This window comes from Montipora foliosa, chromosome 4 (assembly GCF_036669935.1).
Source record: "Montipora foliosa isolate CH-2021 chromosome 4, ASM3666993v2, whole genome shotgun sequence".
NCBI lineage: Eukaryota > Metazoa > Cnidaria > Anthozoa > Scleractinia > Acroporidae > Montipora > Montipora foliosa.
The window spans coordinates 36,202,845-36,215,344 of record NC_090872.1 but is presented as its reverse complement, the minus strand read 5'-3'; the positions used below and the strand labels follow the sequence as shown (position 1 = coordinate 36,215,344).

Sequence of the window (12,500 nt, the reverse complement as noted above, 5' to 3'; positions counted from 1 at the left end):
ATAACAGCAGGTGGAATAAAGATCAAGAGGTACGATGACCGCTGCCTCCAATTCCATCAAAACATTTTGTTTAGAACAAATCAGAACTTGTTTTATGATGAACTGGGTTAAGGATGGAATGGCTGGAATACCAGATTCCACTGCTTGAACATAGTTTTGGACTAAAATCTGGTCGGATGATATAGTCCATGATGAATGAGCTTCCTGCAGCTGGCTAGTTGAGGAAGAAAGAGAGTTGAGTGGAAAGCCTCTGCAGAATGAGATGAAAATCAGAGAGCTGGATGTGAAAACGGCGGTAAGAAAGATGCCAAAGTGGAATTCATCTGGGCCAGACCTTGTACAGGGGTTTTGGTTCAAGAAGCTGACTGGATTACATACAAGACTGAAGTCTCAGGTACAAGATTGCTTGAACCAAGGGAATGTAGCAGAGTGGGTGGTAAGAGGACGAACTGTGTTGGTAATGGAAGATCCACAGAAGGAAACAGAGATTATTTATTATTGCCCGATAGCATGCCTACCTATTGACGGGAATGATAGCAGAGAAATTTTATGTGCACTTTGCTCAGAATTGTCTTCTGGTTGATGAACAGAAAGGATGCAGAAAGGCATCCAGGGGCACTAAAGATCAATTGCTGATCGACAAGGCAATTCTAAAAAATAGTCGAAGACGACTCACTAATCTGTTTATGGCCTGGATTGACTATCGAAAGGCGTATGACATGTTCCCACATTCGTGTATGGACATGGTAGGTGTTACCGGAAATGTGGTGGCAATTATTAGGAATAGTATGATAAATTGGAAAAAGGTTTTGAGGTCTGGAGTAAATGACTTGGGAGAAGTCAATATTAAGCGAGGGATATTTCAAGGTTACTCTTTGTCCCCGCTTTTATTTGTTATCATCATGCTACCACTGACGTTGATATTATGCAAGATGACAGCGGGGCACAAAATGTGCAAAGAGATGAAGGTCGTCAATGACTTGCTGTTCAAGGACGACTTGAGACTCGATGCAGCAAGCAAGGATAACTAGACTCCCTGATACAAAGTGTTAGAATATTCTCTCAGGATATCAGAATGTCCTTTGAATTGGATAAATGTGCTGTTTTGGAGATGAAGAGGGGAAGGAAACAGCACAGCAGTTGGATAGAAATACCGAGTGTTGCTTTTATGAGCCTGAGAAGTGGAGGATGTGGGTATACGTACTTGGGAATACTACAGCACGATAAATTAGATAATTTATGCTAAGATGAAAGCGAAGATAGGGGAGGAGTATATCCGCCGGCTAAAAAGGTTATGCCGGTCTAAATTAAATGTAGGAAATTTGGTCTTAGGGATTAATTCTTGGGCGGTAGCAGTGGTCAGGTACGGGGCAGGTATCATGGAGTGGACCAAAGAAGAGCATGCAAACCTGGATCGGATGACACGGAAGATTATGTCCATGAATGGGGCTCGTCACACCAGACGTAACGTTGCTAGGTTGTACTTACCAAGGAAGTAAGGGGGAAGAGATTTGATTAGTGTGACAGAATGTGTTGAGACAAATTAGGTCCCTCCATGGATACCTCGTTGAGTGGATGCTTAAGGCTGCTTGGGAAAAGAAGGTGATCGCTAGGACGACAGAGTCCTTAGAGAAGTGTAAGCAAAGGTTGTACGAAACGAAGGTAAGATATTGGAAGGACAAACCGTTGCATGGTGCGTTTGTGTGGGATATAGAAGAAACTGCCGTTGAATAATCTTGGAGATGGCTGCGGAATGGATATTTGAAGCAAGAAACAGAAGGAATGATCTGCGCAGCTCAAGAACAGGCCCTGAGAAGCAACTCAATCAAGTGCTACATCGATAAGACAAATGACTCTCCTTTGTGTAGACTGAGTGCAAAAATCTCGGAGAGTGTGTGGCACGTTGTGAGCGGTTGTTCTAATTTAGCTCAAAAGGAGCACAAAAAGCGCCATGAAAGGGTAACATTAAGAGTCCACTGGGAGTTGAGTAAAAATATGACTTTGGCTGTGGAGAGAGATGGTATGAGCATCAGCCTCTACCAGTGATTGAGAATGATCAGGTGACCCAAGTGTGGGATCGTACTATCGTCACTGACAGACGCGTACCACACAGCAGGCCAGACATAACTCTTGTTTTGAAAGATAAGCACCAGTGGCTACTGGTTGATGTTGCTGTGCCGGATGACCGGAATATTGTGACGACTGAGGCTTAGAAGATTGAGCGATACCAGGAGTTAGCTTTTGAAGTAGGACAGATACACCAGGTAGAAGTTGCAGTGGTGCCGTTGTTTATAGGGGGCTCTTGGAACGGTTTCGAAAGACTTTGCGAAGTGGCAGGAGTACTTGTGTATACCGAATATAAGTTGCAGCTCCAGCTGACGGCCTTGTTGCGAACATGTCATATCAGAAAGGTGCTGCGTCTCTGAGCTGGGGGAAGAAGCTGAGACGTGGCATAGAACACCCAGAAAAAAATGAATGCTGGAGAGAAAATAATAGTAATAATAATAATAATAATAATAATAATAATAATAATAATAATAATGTTAATAGTAATAATACACCAGAGTATCCCCCTAAGACATCTACAATTTAGATATGCCAAGTCAACTTAATTGTAGATGTCTTAGGGGGATACTCTAAGAACGTTGGAAGGAGTGTTAGAGAATTGTTAGGTGCAAAGAGAGCGAGGGAAGTCCTCCGCCAGATGCTGAAAAGCTGTCCTCAGCGCCGGTCTGAACATCGCCGGAACCTTTAAGGTTCTTAGTTAGCTTAGAACTCCTGCACAAGCCGCCAGCGAGCTACTTATAGAACTCATATAGTTTTTTATAATGTATTATTTATTTAGATAATTGATTTTACGAGACTTTTTTTCCCCTTTTATAGTAGATTAGCAATTTCACGTAATTTTAGCATGTAAATAATAACAACAACAATAATAATATAATAATAATAATAATAATTCCTCCGACTGACAAGCATTTGAATTATTATGGCTTGATGGATGGTACGCAAAGGGGTTGCACACGCTTGATGCAGCGGGACGGTTGATAATTTGAAAAATTTTTAAGCGAGGCTTCGGAGACCATAATGTTTAGAAATTGTCTACCCCAGGGTGACGCCCTCTGTCTCAGGCTCTCTTTAAATCTTTGATCAACAGTGTCGCCTTTATTTTACAGTGAGTGTTGGAGTGCCATCGCCAAATGGGTAAGCTATAGAGCTGTCTGTTGGGACTTCAATGATTTTTTTTTATATCCGAAAAAATAAAAGACGATTGCATGACTGAAAAACTGAGAATTTTAAAGCATGAATTAATGGTCATCATACGTCGGCACTTGCGGACTATGTTACATCATTCAATTGGTCACAGTTAAAAATGGGATTATTTTGAAATCTGAGCGAATAGGTGATCCGATACTCAATGTAAAATAAAGGAGACAGTGTTGATCACATATTTAAAGCAGACCATAAATGTGTATGTTAGCGGCGAAAAGCTGTGCCTTTATTAGTGTCAGCTCTATTATTACTTGACAGTTAATTGTTAACAAGTTAGTGATCCTGTATATTTAAACTCCAATTTTGTATTAACCGTCACTTTTAAAGATGTATGCAGAAGCATACGAAACCTCAAGTAAAAAGATAATTTCAAATGATGCGTTTATATCTTATGTTTGTCACCGCTGATTGTGTGTTATTTCTGATAAATCCAAATCGTCGACTGTGGTGTATTTCTCTATATACGAACGGCCGTGCAAATTTAAATCCAAAGGTTTCGTCGAGTTTTGCGATTTCCTGTGCAGTTGACAGTGAATGAAGTAAATGGAAGAACCCAGGGAGCACCAGCCAACTTTTTCTCCCGGTATTGACTTTTTAGCAAGCAGGGAACTCAATTAGAGCTGGGGGCAACAAGAACGAAGCAAACAGGCCCGTTCCACACAAAAAGAAAATGCTCAAAATTCAGTGCATTAGAGTCAACTTTCAAAGGTAGAAAGTCTTGTTGTTATCGTTTTTTTTTAATTACATTTGTTAATCTGCCGAAAACATATTAATTAAAAAGTCAACAAAACAAACGGAAAAGCGCTGAAAATGTGAAATCCGTATATCATTAAACCAATTTTAATACAGCTAAATAAGGTTTATTGACAGCAAACTTGCAGTGAAAACTGAATTACATTGGCTTATAACTATGAGATATAAAGAATTCGCGATAAAACTGGATATGAATAAAATACATATGAAGTATAGATAAATTTATAAAATAATACAAATTACGTATAGACGATGGGATAAATGATTTCTTGAAACGATCTGTGTTATAAACTGAAGAAGTGCTATGAAAAGACGTTTGTTTCTTCAGCAGTATCTGGTGTTCGCATTAAACGCATGTAGCAGATGGTACAGATTATGATTAGGATCTTCAACTATGTTCTTAATAGCTTTCCACATGAAACTTGTCTTCGGGTGGCGAGAGATGGTAAACTGGAAGCTGCAATTCTATTATCATAGGTGAGTCCAGGACCAAGCATTATTGAGAGGACGCGTTTTTGAATCCGTTCAATGTCGTCGCTTAGGTACGTGGGTCATGCGTGGTGGCGTATGGCGATGCATACTCGACCACACTGCGGATGCACGGACGATAAATATTAGCTGTTTCAACGTTAGATTCGTTCAATGTCTGAGTTGCCTGAAAAAGAACATCCTTTGAGATGCTTTTTTGATTATGTAGGCCGTGTGATGGATCCATTTTAGGTCATCACTAATAATGATCCCCAAACTTTTCACATTTTACACAAGTTCAACTTCTTTGTTGTTAATAGTCAAGGGAAAACACTGAATTCTGATTTTAGAAAACTGTATTCTCATTTCTTTGCACTTATCTTCATTTAATAAGAAGTTAAGATCCTCAGACTGAGGGTGTATTACGTCAATGGCTAACTGTCACTTGTCGTCCCTTTTGTGACTGTTTCGGACACGGTGACGTCGTCTACATACTTTCACATATAAACACCAGGAGCGTCTAAGCCGTTTATCATGAGGATATAGAGTCAAGAACCAAGATTTGTTCCTTGGGGAACTCCGGCAGAGACTGGGGGCCAGTCAGAAAAAACAAAATAACGCCGCAGGAAGTTTTAGTCTCTGTTCGCGATTTGTCAAAAAGTATGTTGTCCAACTCGTGACCAATTCAGGTAATTCAAGAGAACGAAGCTTCTCGACTAACATATGATGGTCGATTAATTTAAATTGAAGGCCTTACGGAAATCAAGTAACGAGATTGTTGCTAAGGCACCGTTACCATCAGTGGAGCGAGTCAGATGGTGGACCATGCTGATCAGGGCGTAAGCGGTGGATGATTTAGGCTCAGCGCCATACTGCCGGGAGTCGATTATCTTCAAGATGGATGGTTTATTGAATCTTTCTACAACAATTTCTTCTGCCACTTTCGATAGTATGGGAGTCAGTGAAATAGGTCTTAGATGTTTACAAACGTCAGTGACTGGCTTTTGTTTCGGTATGGGTGTAACGTCCGCCTTTTTTCTTGATGCGGGTAAGTGACATTCACGAAATGAGATGTTGAGTATTTTCATGACAGTTTGACAGGTTTGACAGTGCCTTAGCGTTTTCTTTGAAAATCGATGCAGGAAGAGAGTCAGGACCAGGAGCTTTTGAAGACTAAAGATGTTCATCAAGAAGATCGATGATATCGATGGAGATGTCAGAGTTCGTCTTTGGTGAACGCTGAGACGTGAGAGGCATAAAAGAAGCCATTGGTCGAAGAAAGGCTTCGTTAATGTAATTGGCTAAGTTCACTTGTTGTTGGTTGACTGACAAACTGCATTCGTCTTGATTTGTAGTTCATAGACGCAAACCATTCGTTGGTGAGACTGGGTCGATACCGAACAAAACTTTAACCGACTTCCACCACAGTTTGGGATTATTTTCTTTGAGCTGGTTGATCTTAGTTTGGTAAAAGGTGCTTCTGCACCTCTGCTGTTCTCGATTTACTTGGTTGCAGAGTGATCTAAACTTGACCATGTTGCCCATGTAATTCAGTTAAGGTCTCTGTTTTATCACTATTACTGAAGCTTTAATTGCAGAGGAGACCCTCTAGACCTAATAATAGTAATAATGAATGATTACGATACTATACTATTGTTCCAACGTCTGGAGCAATACCACCGAGGCTAACCTGAATAAGATTCAAGCTGTACAAAACCTTGCTAGTCCTATTAATGGTGGCGCAAAGAAGTATGCCCACATAACTCCTATTCTTAAAGATCTACGATGGTTACCAGTTCGGCATGCAATAATGGCCTATAAAAGCATGACCGGAATGCGCCAGACTCCCTTTGCTCTAGATACATTCACAGAGCTAGTATTTCCACGCGAACAACGAGGAATTCACAGATGCTGGAAATCCCACTGTGTAGGACTGCCACCGGACAAAGAAATTTCCACTTCGGAATGTTAAGCTTTGGGACTCTTTAGCACACTCCCTTAAGCTGAAATCGACACTAATTTTTAAAGAAAACTTGATAAGGAACTGGATGCAAGAATTCACAAAGCTTCTGGTGCTTTTAGCTGTCTTGGTAAAATCTGGAAGAACCGCAACATCCGTCTTTCGAATAAGATACGATTTATAAGGCTGCAGTACTGACAGTCCTTTGTTACGGTTGTGAGACGTGGAACACTATGGTAAAACAACAAAACCGATTAGAGGCCTTCCACATGCGATGTCTCCGGAAAATCCTGAAAGTAAGATGGCACGACATGGTCAGTAACGACGTGATTCTTGATATCATTCATGCAGGAAGATTGGATGATCATACTAGCAGGATGCGACTTAGAAGGTTTGGGCATGTTGCTCGGATGCCTGAAAATCGTATACCCAATTACCTGCAGAAGTGGTATCCCAGGCACGGCAAAAGATCGAGGGGGAGACCACGTAAAAGATGAAACGAAATTGTGGTAGAGGATATGAAAAGAATCACTGGTAGAAATAATGTCACCATAGGAAGTATGTTGTTGGAAGCGAGTGAAGAAACCCAACGTTGCAGGCAGCCTGGACTAAGGCAGACCAACCAATTAGCCTAAGTATTTTAGACATTTGGATTGCATGTCTATTGTTTCTCTTTTTTTGAAATATTTTCAATTCTTTTGTAATTCTAGAATGTTTATGATAACGATAACGATGACGATGACGATAACGATAACGACAATAACCCTAGTAAGAGCGATTAATACCAAGGTGATCCCTGCAACTGCAAACACAATGAACGAGTTTAGATTACAGTTCAGGCGCAGGTTGCTCGAAGCACGGTTAGCGCTAACCAGCGTTAAATACCATGGAAACCTACAGGTTTTGATGCTTCTTAGCCAACGGTTAGCGCTACCCAGGCTTTGGGCAGCCGGCCCCAGGGCATTAAGCGGAAGCTAAGAAAGAACATGTTTCAAAGACGACAGTCAAGTCACAAGAGACGGTACATAAGGTGCGGGGTTGAAATCCACGATAGAGCTATAGAAAAAGACAAGGTACTTTAGGAGTACGCTGCTACATAGAAAAGTCCAGTACCAAAATGGATCAGGGTCGCTTGCGAAAAAGAGAAAAGAATGGGGAACATCTCAATAGAAAGAGAAGCAGTTGCTACACAAAAAGAAACATTGAGTTTGAACATTGCTCGCTTTCCGTTTTTGGTACTTTTATTAAAATGTTTATCTGAAGTCCATGTACAGTATAGAGATTTTGTCTTGTCAATTAGAAGTGACATACACTGTATCTTGCGGAGCTTGAAATCACTCAATTGCTCTCATATATTCATCACTTTTTTTTTCTTGTGGAAAAGGTTCAAAGTCTTACATCAGTAGATTCGTATGCATTCTGTTTTATTTTTTATTTCTTTTTAACCTGGTTGTTCTTCAGATTGTTTATATTTTTTTAGCCACCATGATAAGACGGCCCTAGGTTACGCTTGAAACCCTATTGTGCCTTACTACTTATAGCATACAAAGTGTAACAATGCTTTTGATGCTTATAATAATGATGAAAAGGGGTAGAGGGTAGAGGGTGGGGGGGGGGGGGGGGAGGGGGACACATGGTTCGATTCCCTGAGGCGATGGTAGCTAGGGTTGAGTTGTTTTTTGCGTCCTTCCAACTAAAAACGAAAATAAAATATTTCACTTGAATTCAATGTGGGAAATAGACAACTGATTTGAAGCAATATTGAAATTATAAATATTTCTGTTACGTTTTATTCAAGGAAGTGAACCGACGTCACTGCCTTGCGGCGGCCCACACCACAGTGAATGTAAGTTCCAAGGCTTCAGTTTTAATATTGGCACTGATTTAGAATTTGTGTGTGTATTCATGGTTTTCACAAACACAAAATCGAATCAAATGCACTTTATTTGATACTCTAAGATTTTGAGATTTAAGGACGGTGCCTACTAATTAAAGATATTTTTGCCCCGATTTGTGATTATGCAGGAACTGTAAATCTTAACAAGTGTTATTGAAATCCAAAAAGAAAATTGGGGGTAACCACGCATTTTTCAAAGATAATTCATGGATAATATTTGTAAAAAGCTCTAAAATACAAAGCAATGTATGGCGTTCTTTCTCAAATTGAAGCTTAATTATCTCTGAAAAATGCATGGTTACCCCCAATTTTCTTTTTGGATACCAAGAGTACTTACTAAGATCTTCTTTCCTCCGGATAGCTTTAAACCGTGCAAAAATATCCCCGTATTAGTAAGTATCACAGATAGGAAATCTGAGTGTCTCGAGATGCGCAGAACGTATGCGCAATAACAATAGTAGGCACCGTCCTTAAGTGCAATAAGGTTTAAGTGTTACTAAACGCAATTAATTTTTCATTTAACTAATGTATTGCTATTTTTCACGTTGCCATGTTATCACTAATAGCGTAGCTGCTACTCTACTATAAAAGCTACGCGTAACCCACAATTCCTCGATTCGCTCTGACGAAGGGCTAACGCTCGAAACGTCAGCTAAAGAATCTCTGTACGGTGGCCAATTTACATTATCAACACCGTTGATAAAACCAAATGTTTGTATACTACTTCCCCACCGACGCAGCACCACAGTTTCTATAGAAACTACCCCCTTAATTCACTAGCTATATTTAGCCATCCTTACATTATCGACGCTAACTTTGTATCTGTCTTTCTTTTTCAAAACCAATTCCTGAACAGGGAGCGCTTGCGTAAGTTTCAGAAAGAAACGCTACCCAAATTGCAAGTCATTTCCTGGTCCCCCATTGAATGTGACGGTTCGCCCAGAAATTCACAGTGAAAAGCCTGTTGTGCATGTAAAGTGGGAACCACCGAAAAAAAGTGAGTGAAGAGATAACATGCCAAGAAATATTGACTCTATGACAGTAGCAATACAAAGTAAGACCCCTAGGTAGGTGAGGTTATACGACCTGTTAGACATGGGCGACGTGTACTGAAACCAGATTTCACTTAACGGAAAATAACTGCCATGATGTTGTTAACACACATGTTAGCTGCACTAGAGCGATCAAGCTTGGGGTTTGTTGTCAACGGGGAACGGCAGGCCGTAAGCCATTTTTTTTCTTGTTAGTAACTGCTTGACTTTCAGTCGGTCTGTGTCGATCAGTAAATTTCGGGGGGGGTTTAGCCGTTTTCCGTAAAGGCTATTTTTCCTATTTTCTAAATAGTATTTCGCAAACGCTTTTATTGTTATCAAAGAAGTATAACCACTATAGGTACAGTTTGGGTCTTTTAATACTGGGTGGGTACTGGCTTCAACTCGGAGTGAATGCTCTGTGGTTTTACTTGATTTACACTGAATCTTGCAAACAGGCCGAGATTCAACGTGGCGATGTGACCATCGTGGTGTCAATTTGCTTGCCTAAGTAAATAAACGTCTTCAAGTAAGCCGCTACTCTTGAATGAGGTCATTATAACATAGTTTCTAAAAAAACTGTACTGCTTTGTCGTTGGGAAAGTAAAAAACGAAAAGTTGGTTTTAGCAACAAGCTAAAAAAGGCCTTGTTCCATTATTCCCTAATACCCTGGGAGAGCCCTAAAATTGAATGGAAGACGTTTGGCGTTAGCCCTTCGTCAGAGTAATTTGAGGATTTGAGGGTTCTTGGGTGTTTATACGCCATGTCTCCACTAATGGCATAGCGCCGCCAACTTTTACAACCTGAAACAACCCACAATTCCTCAATTCACTCCAACGGAGGGCTAAACAGGCTAGCCATTCAAACCCATTTACAGTAGTACATGTACACTTGAATCAACCCTTATGAACTCTTTTGATAAAATCAAGTTTTCGTGTAAACTACCTACTTGCATAAGTGGAGTGCATTAGACTTTTTTTCTTCATTTATTCTCTCAGCAAAGATCTGATGTTCTTTTTTGCCTTAATACAGGACGAGGGTATTTATGGGGATATCAAGTTCATATTGTTGGAAAAAATCGACATATTGGTTATACAATGTGCGTCCAGATAAATAACGAGGTAACAACCATAGAATACATTTTTTACTTTACATACCGGCCTTCATATCAAAAGACAAAAAGTCCTTGTTAATCATATCCACCTCATTTGCTGTCTCAGTGTGCCACATGTGTTTATTACTCGGGTTAAAACTAGGCGTCACTCATTTCAAAGTAATTCTAGTCATGACTAGAGTAGGCCTTAACACTTAATCTGCAACGCAGACCCACCGCCAGATATTTAAAACGCAACCTCAACCTTTGTTATCAGTCACTCGGAAGCTTTATACACCCACAAGTCACCTTGCTTGACCCAAAAGGACCAGTCATTGAACTAACCAGTTATCTTGCCTGACCACTAAACACGTCCCTCTGCATCTCAACTCCTTCAGGAAGAGCGTAGAATGCCCTACCTCAATGAAACAATTAAGAAATCCATAATTAAAGAACGTTAACTATACCCTTTGTTTCTATCTGAATTATAACACCGAATGTTTAGAGAAAAAATGCAAAGTACGACAGAGAAACAGGGGGTCCTTTTGGTGGAAGGGGAATTGTCAGCGGTAATTCAGCGTGGTTTCACAAACACGTAGCATGACTCAGTAAAAACATCAAAATGAAAAAAATGATGCACCCAAACCAACGACCTTTCCGTGCCATATTCTCCGTAGACAAAGGAAAGTTTTGTTGGCTACATGTTCGCTTCAAGAGCAGGATCTCATCAATCAGCCGAGAAAGCACTGAATATTGAAAGTACATCTATGGAAATTTAGAAAAGGACTACTGGACCATATTTAAGCAATATGGTTTCAATATTGGAAATTTTACAATAATATATGGGTTCATTAGCGCTTTTGCCGCCAGACATTTTTCAATTTTTTTTGGCTTAAACTCACTTTGGCGGCCAAAAGGCCTAAATTTGCAGAGATAACTAAGATCGACAAGTTCTTCTAACTTTTGAAGTCATATTCTTATAGCACAATACCGTCTGTAGCAAATTCGTATCCTTGTGAAATAAATGTATTTGTTATACCTCCCAACTCAAATACGTTTTCTGATTGGAGGAGAACGTGTCACGTGTCATTGGTCAAAACGTCATGACGCCCTAGGGCGAACAAAACTTCATGACGCCCTAGGGCAACAACAACTTGACTCACACGTGATCAGGTCGTGATCAGGTCGTGCACCCTTGAAACGGCGGCAAATCTGTACGCCAGCCGACGTCAAGCAAATAATTTTTATCTGTGTATTGTTCTATTTTGAGTTGGGAGGTATAACAAAACACTTAATGACTGGCCCCTCGGTAACAGTGAGTTTTGTTTGCCCTCGACCGCAATGTTTCCCTCGGCTTCGCCTCGGGGAACATTGAGGGTCTCGGGGAAACAAAACTCACTGTTTCCCTTGGGGCCAGTCATTAAGTGCTTAATGTGATCAGTGAGAATGACGTTAGCAGATTTAAGTCGCCTTGCATATTTCAAGGACCAACCTTTAAAAGTAATAAAATATACCTTCATGAAATTCTCCTTCGTGCATTTTCCATTCTCACGAGATGTTATATAGTTCGCGATGCTGCCAGTCAAGTTTGCCTTTTGTTTTTGATGGTATAATAAAATTAGTGCGCTGTTCAAAGAATTAATGGGATCGGGATAAAGTGTTGTAAATATTTAATCAGATTCTTTGGACTGAGGACACCACTAAGCTAATTCAACTCATTTAATAATTGCTGTGAGCCACGGCTATTCGTGACCGTGTGGGACCTGGGCTACATATGCGTTCCAACACTCGATCCGTTTAAGGTGATTTTTTTTCGTGGGTTGATTGGAGATGATTTTGGGAAGATGCAGTAAGTTGGATCAGCGGCATTAGCTGGTGCACAATTGCCTTCGTGAAATCGTCCCTGTGCAATGTTCAATCAGTAGGTAAGGTTATATATATATTTTTTCAAGAGATGTCAAACGCAATTTTATCAGTCGATGTGTAATATGATAATTCGTTATTTTTTGCGACCCGTTGCTACG

General features: G+C 40.3%; 1 protein-coding gene across 2 annotated transcripts in view; it reads left to right on the top strand.

The window, feature by feature from the left end:
- LOC138000728 (uncharacterized) overlaps positions 1-10,591 on the top strand; it is a 23,935-nt gene extending 13,344 nt beyond the window's left edge. Inside the window, exons 3-5 of one of the 2 annotated variants that reach the window (XM_068847351.1) lie at positions 8,253-8,300; positions 9,208-9,348; positions 10,416-10,591. In XM_068847351.1, the coding sequence (XP_068703452.1) occupies positions 8,253-8,300; positions 9,208-9,348; positions 10,416-10,576 (350 nt within the window). In that variant the 3' untranslated portion in view covers positions 10,577-10,591. Of the gene's footprint in view, positions 1-8,242; positions 8,301-9,207; positions 9,349-10,415 lie in introns of both variants that reach the window. The other variant, XM_068847350.1, reaches the window with a different exon arrangement.
- The last annotated feature ends 1,909 nt before the right edge of the window (positions 10,592-12,500 follow it).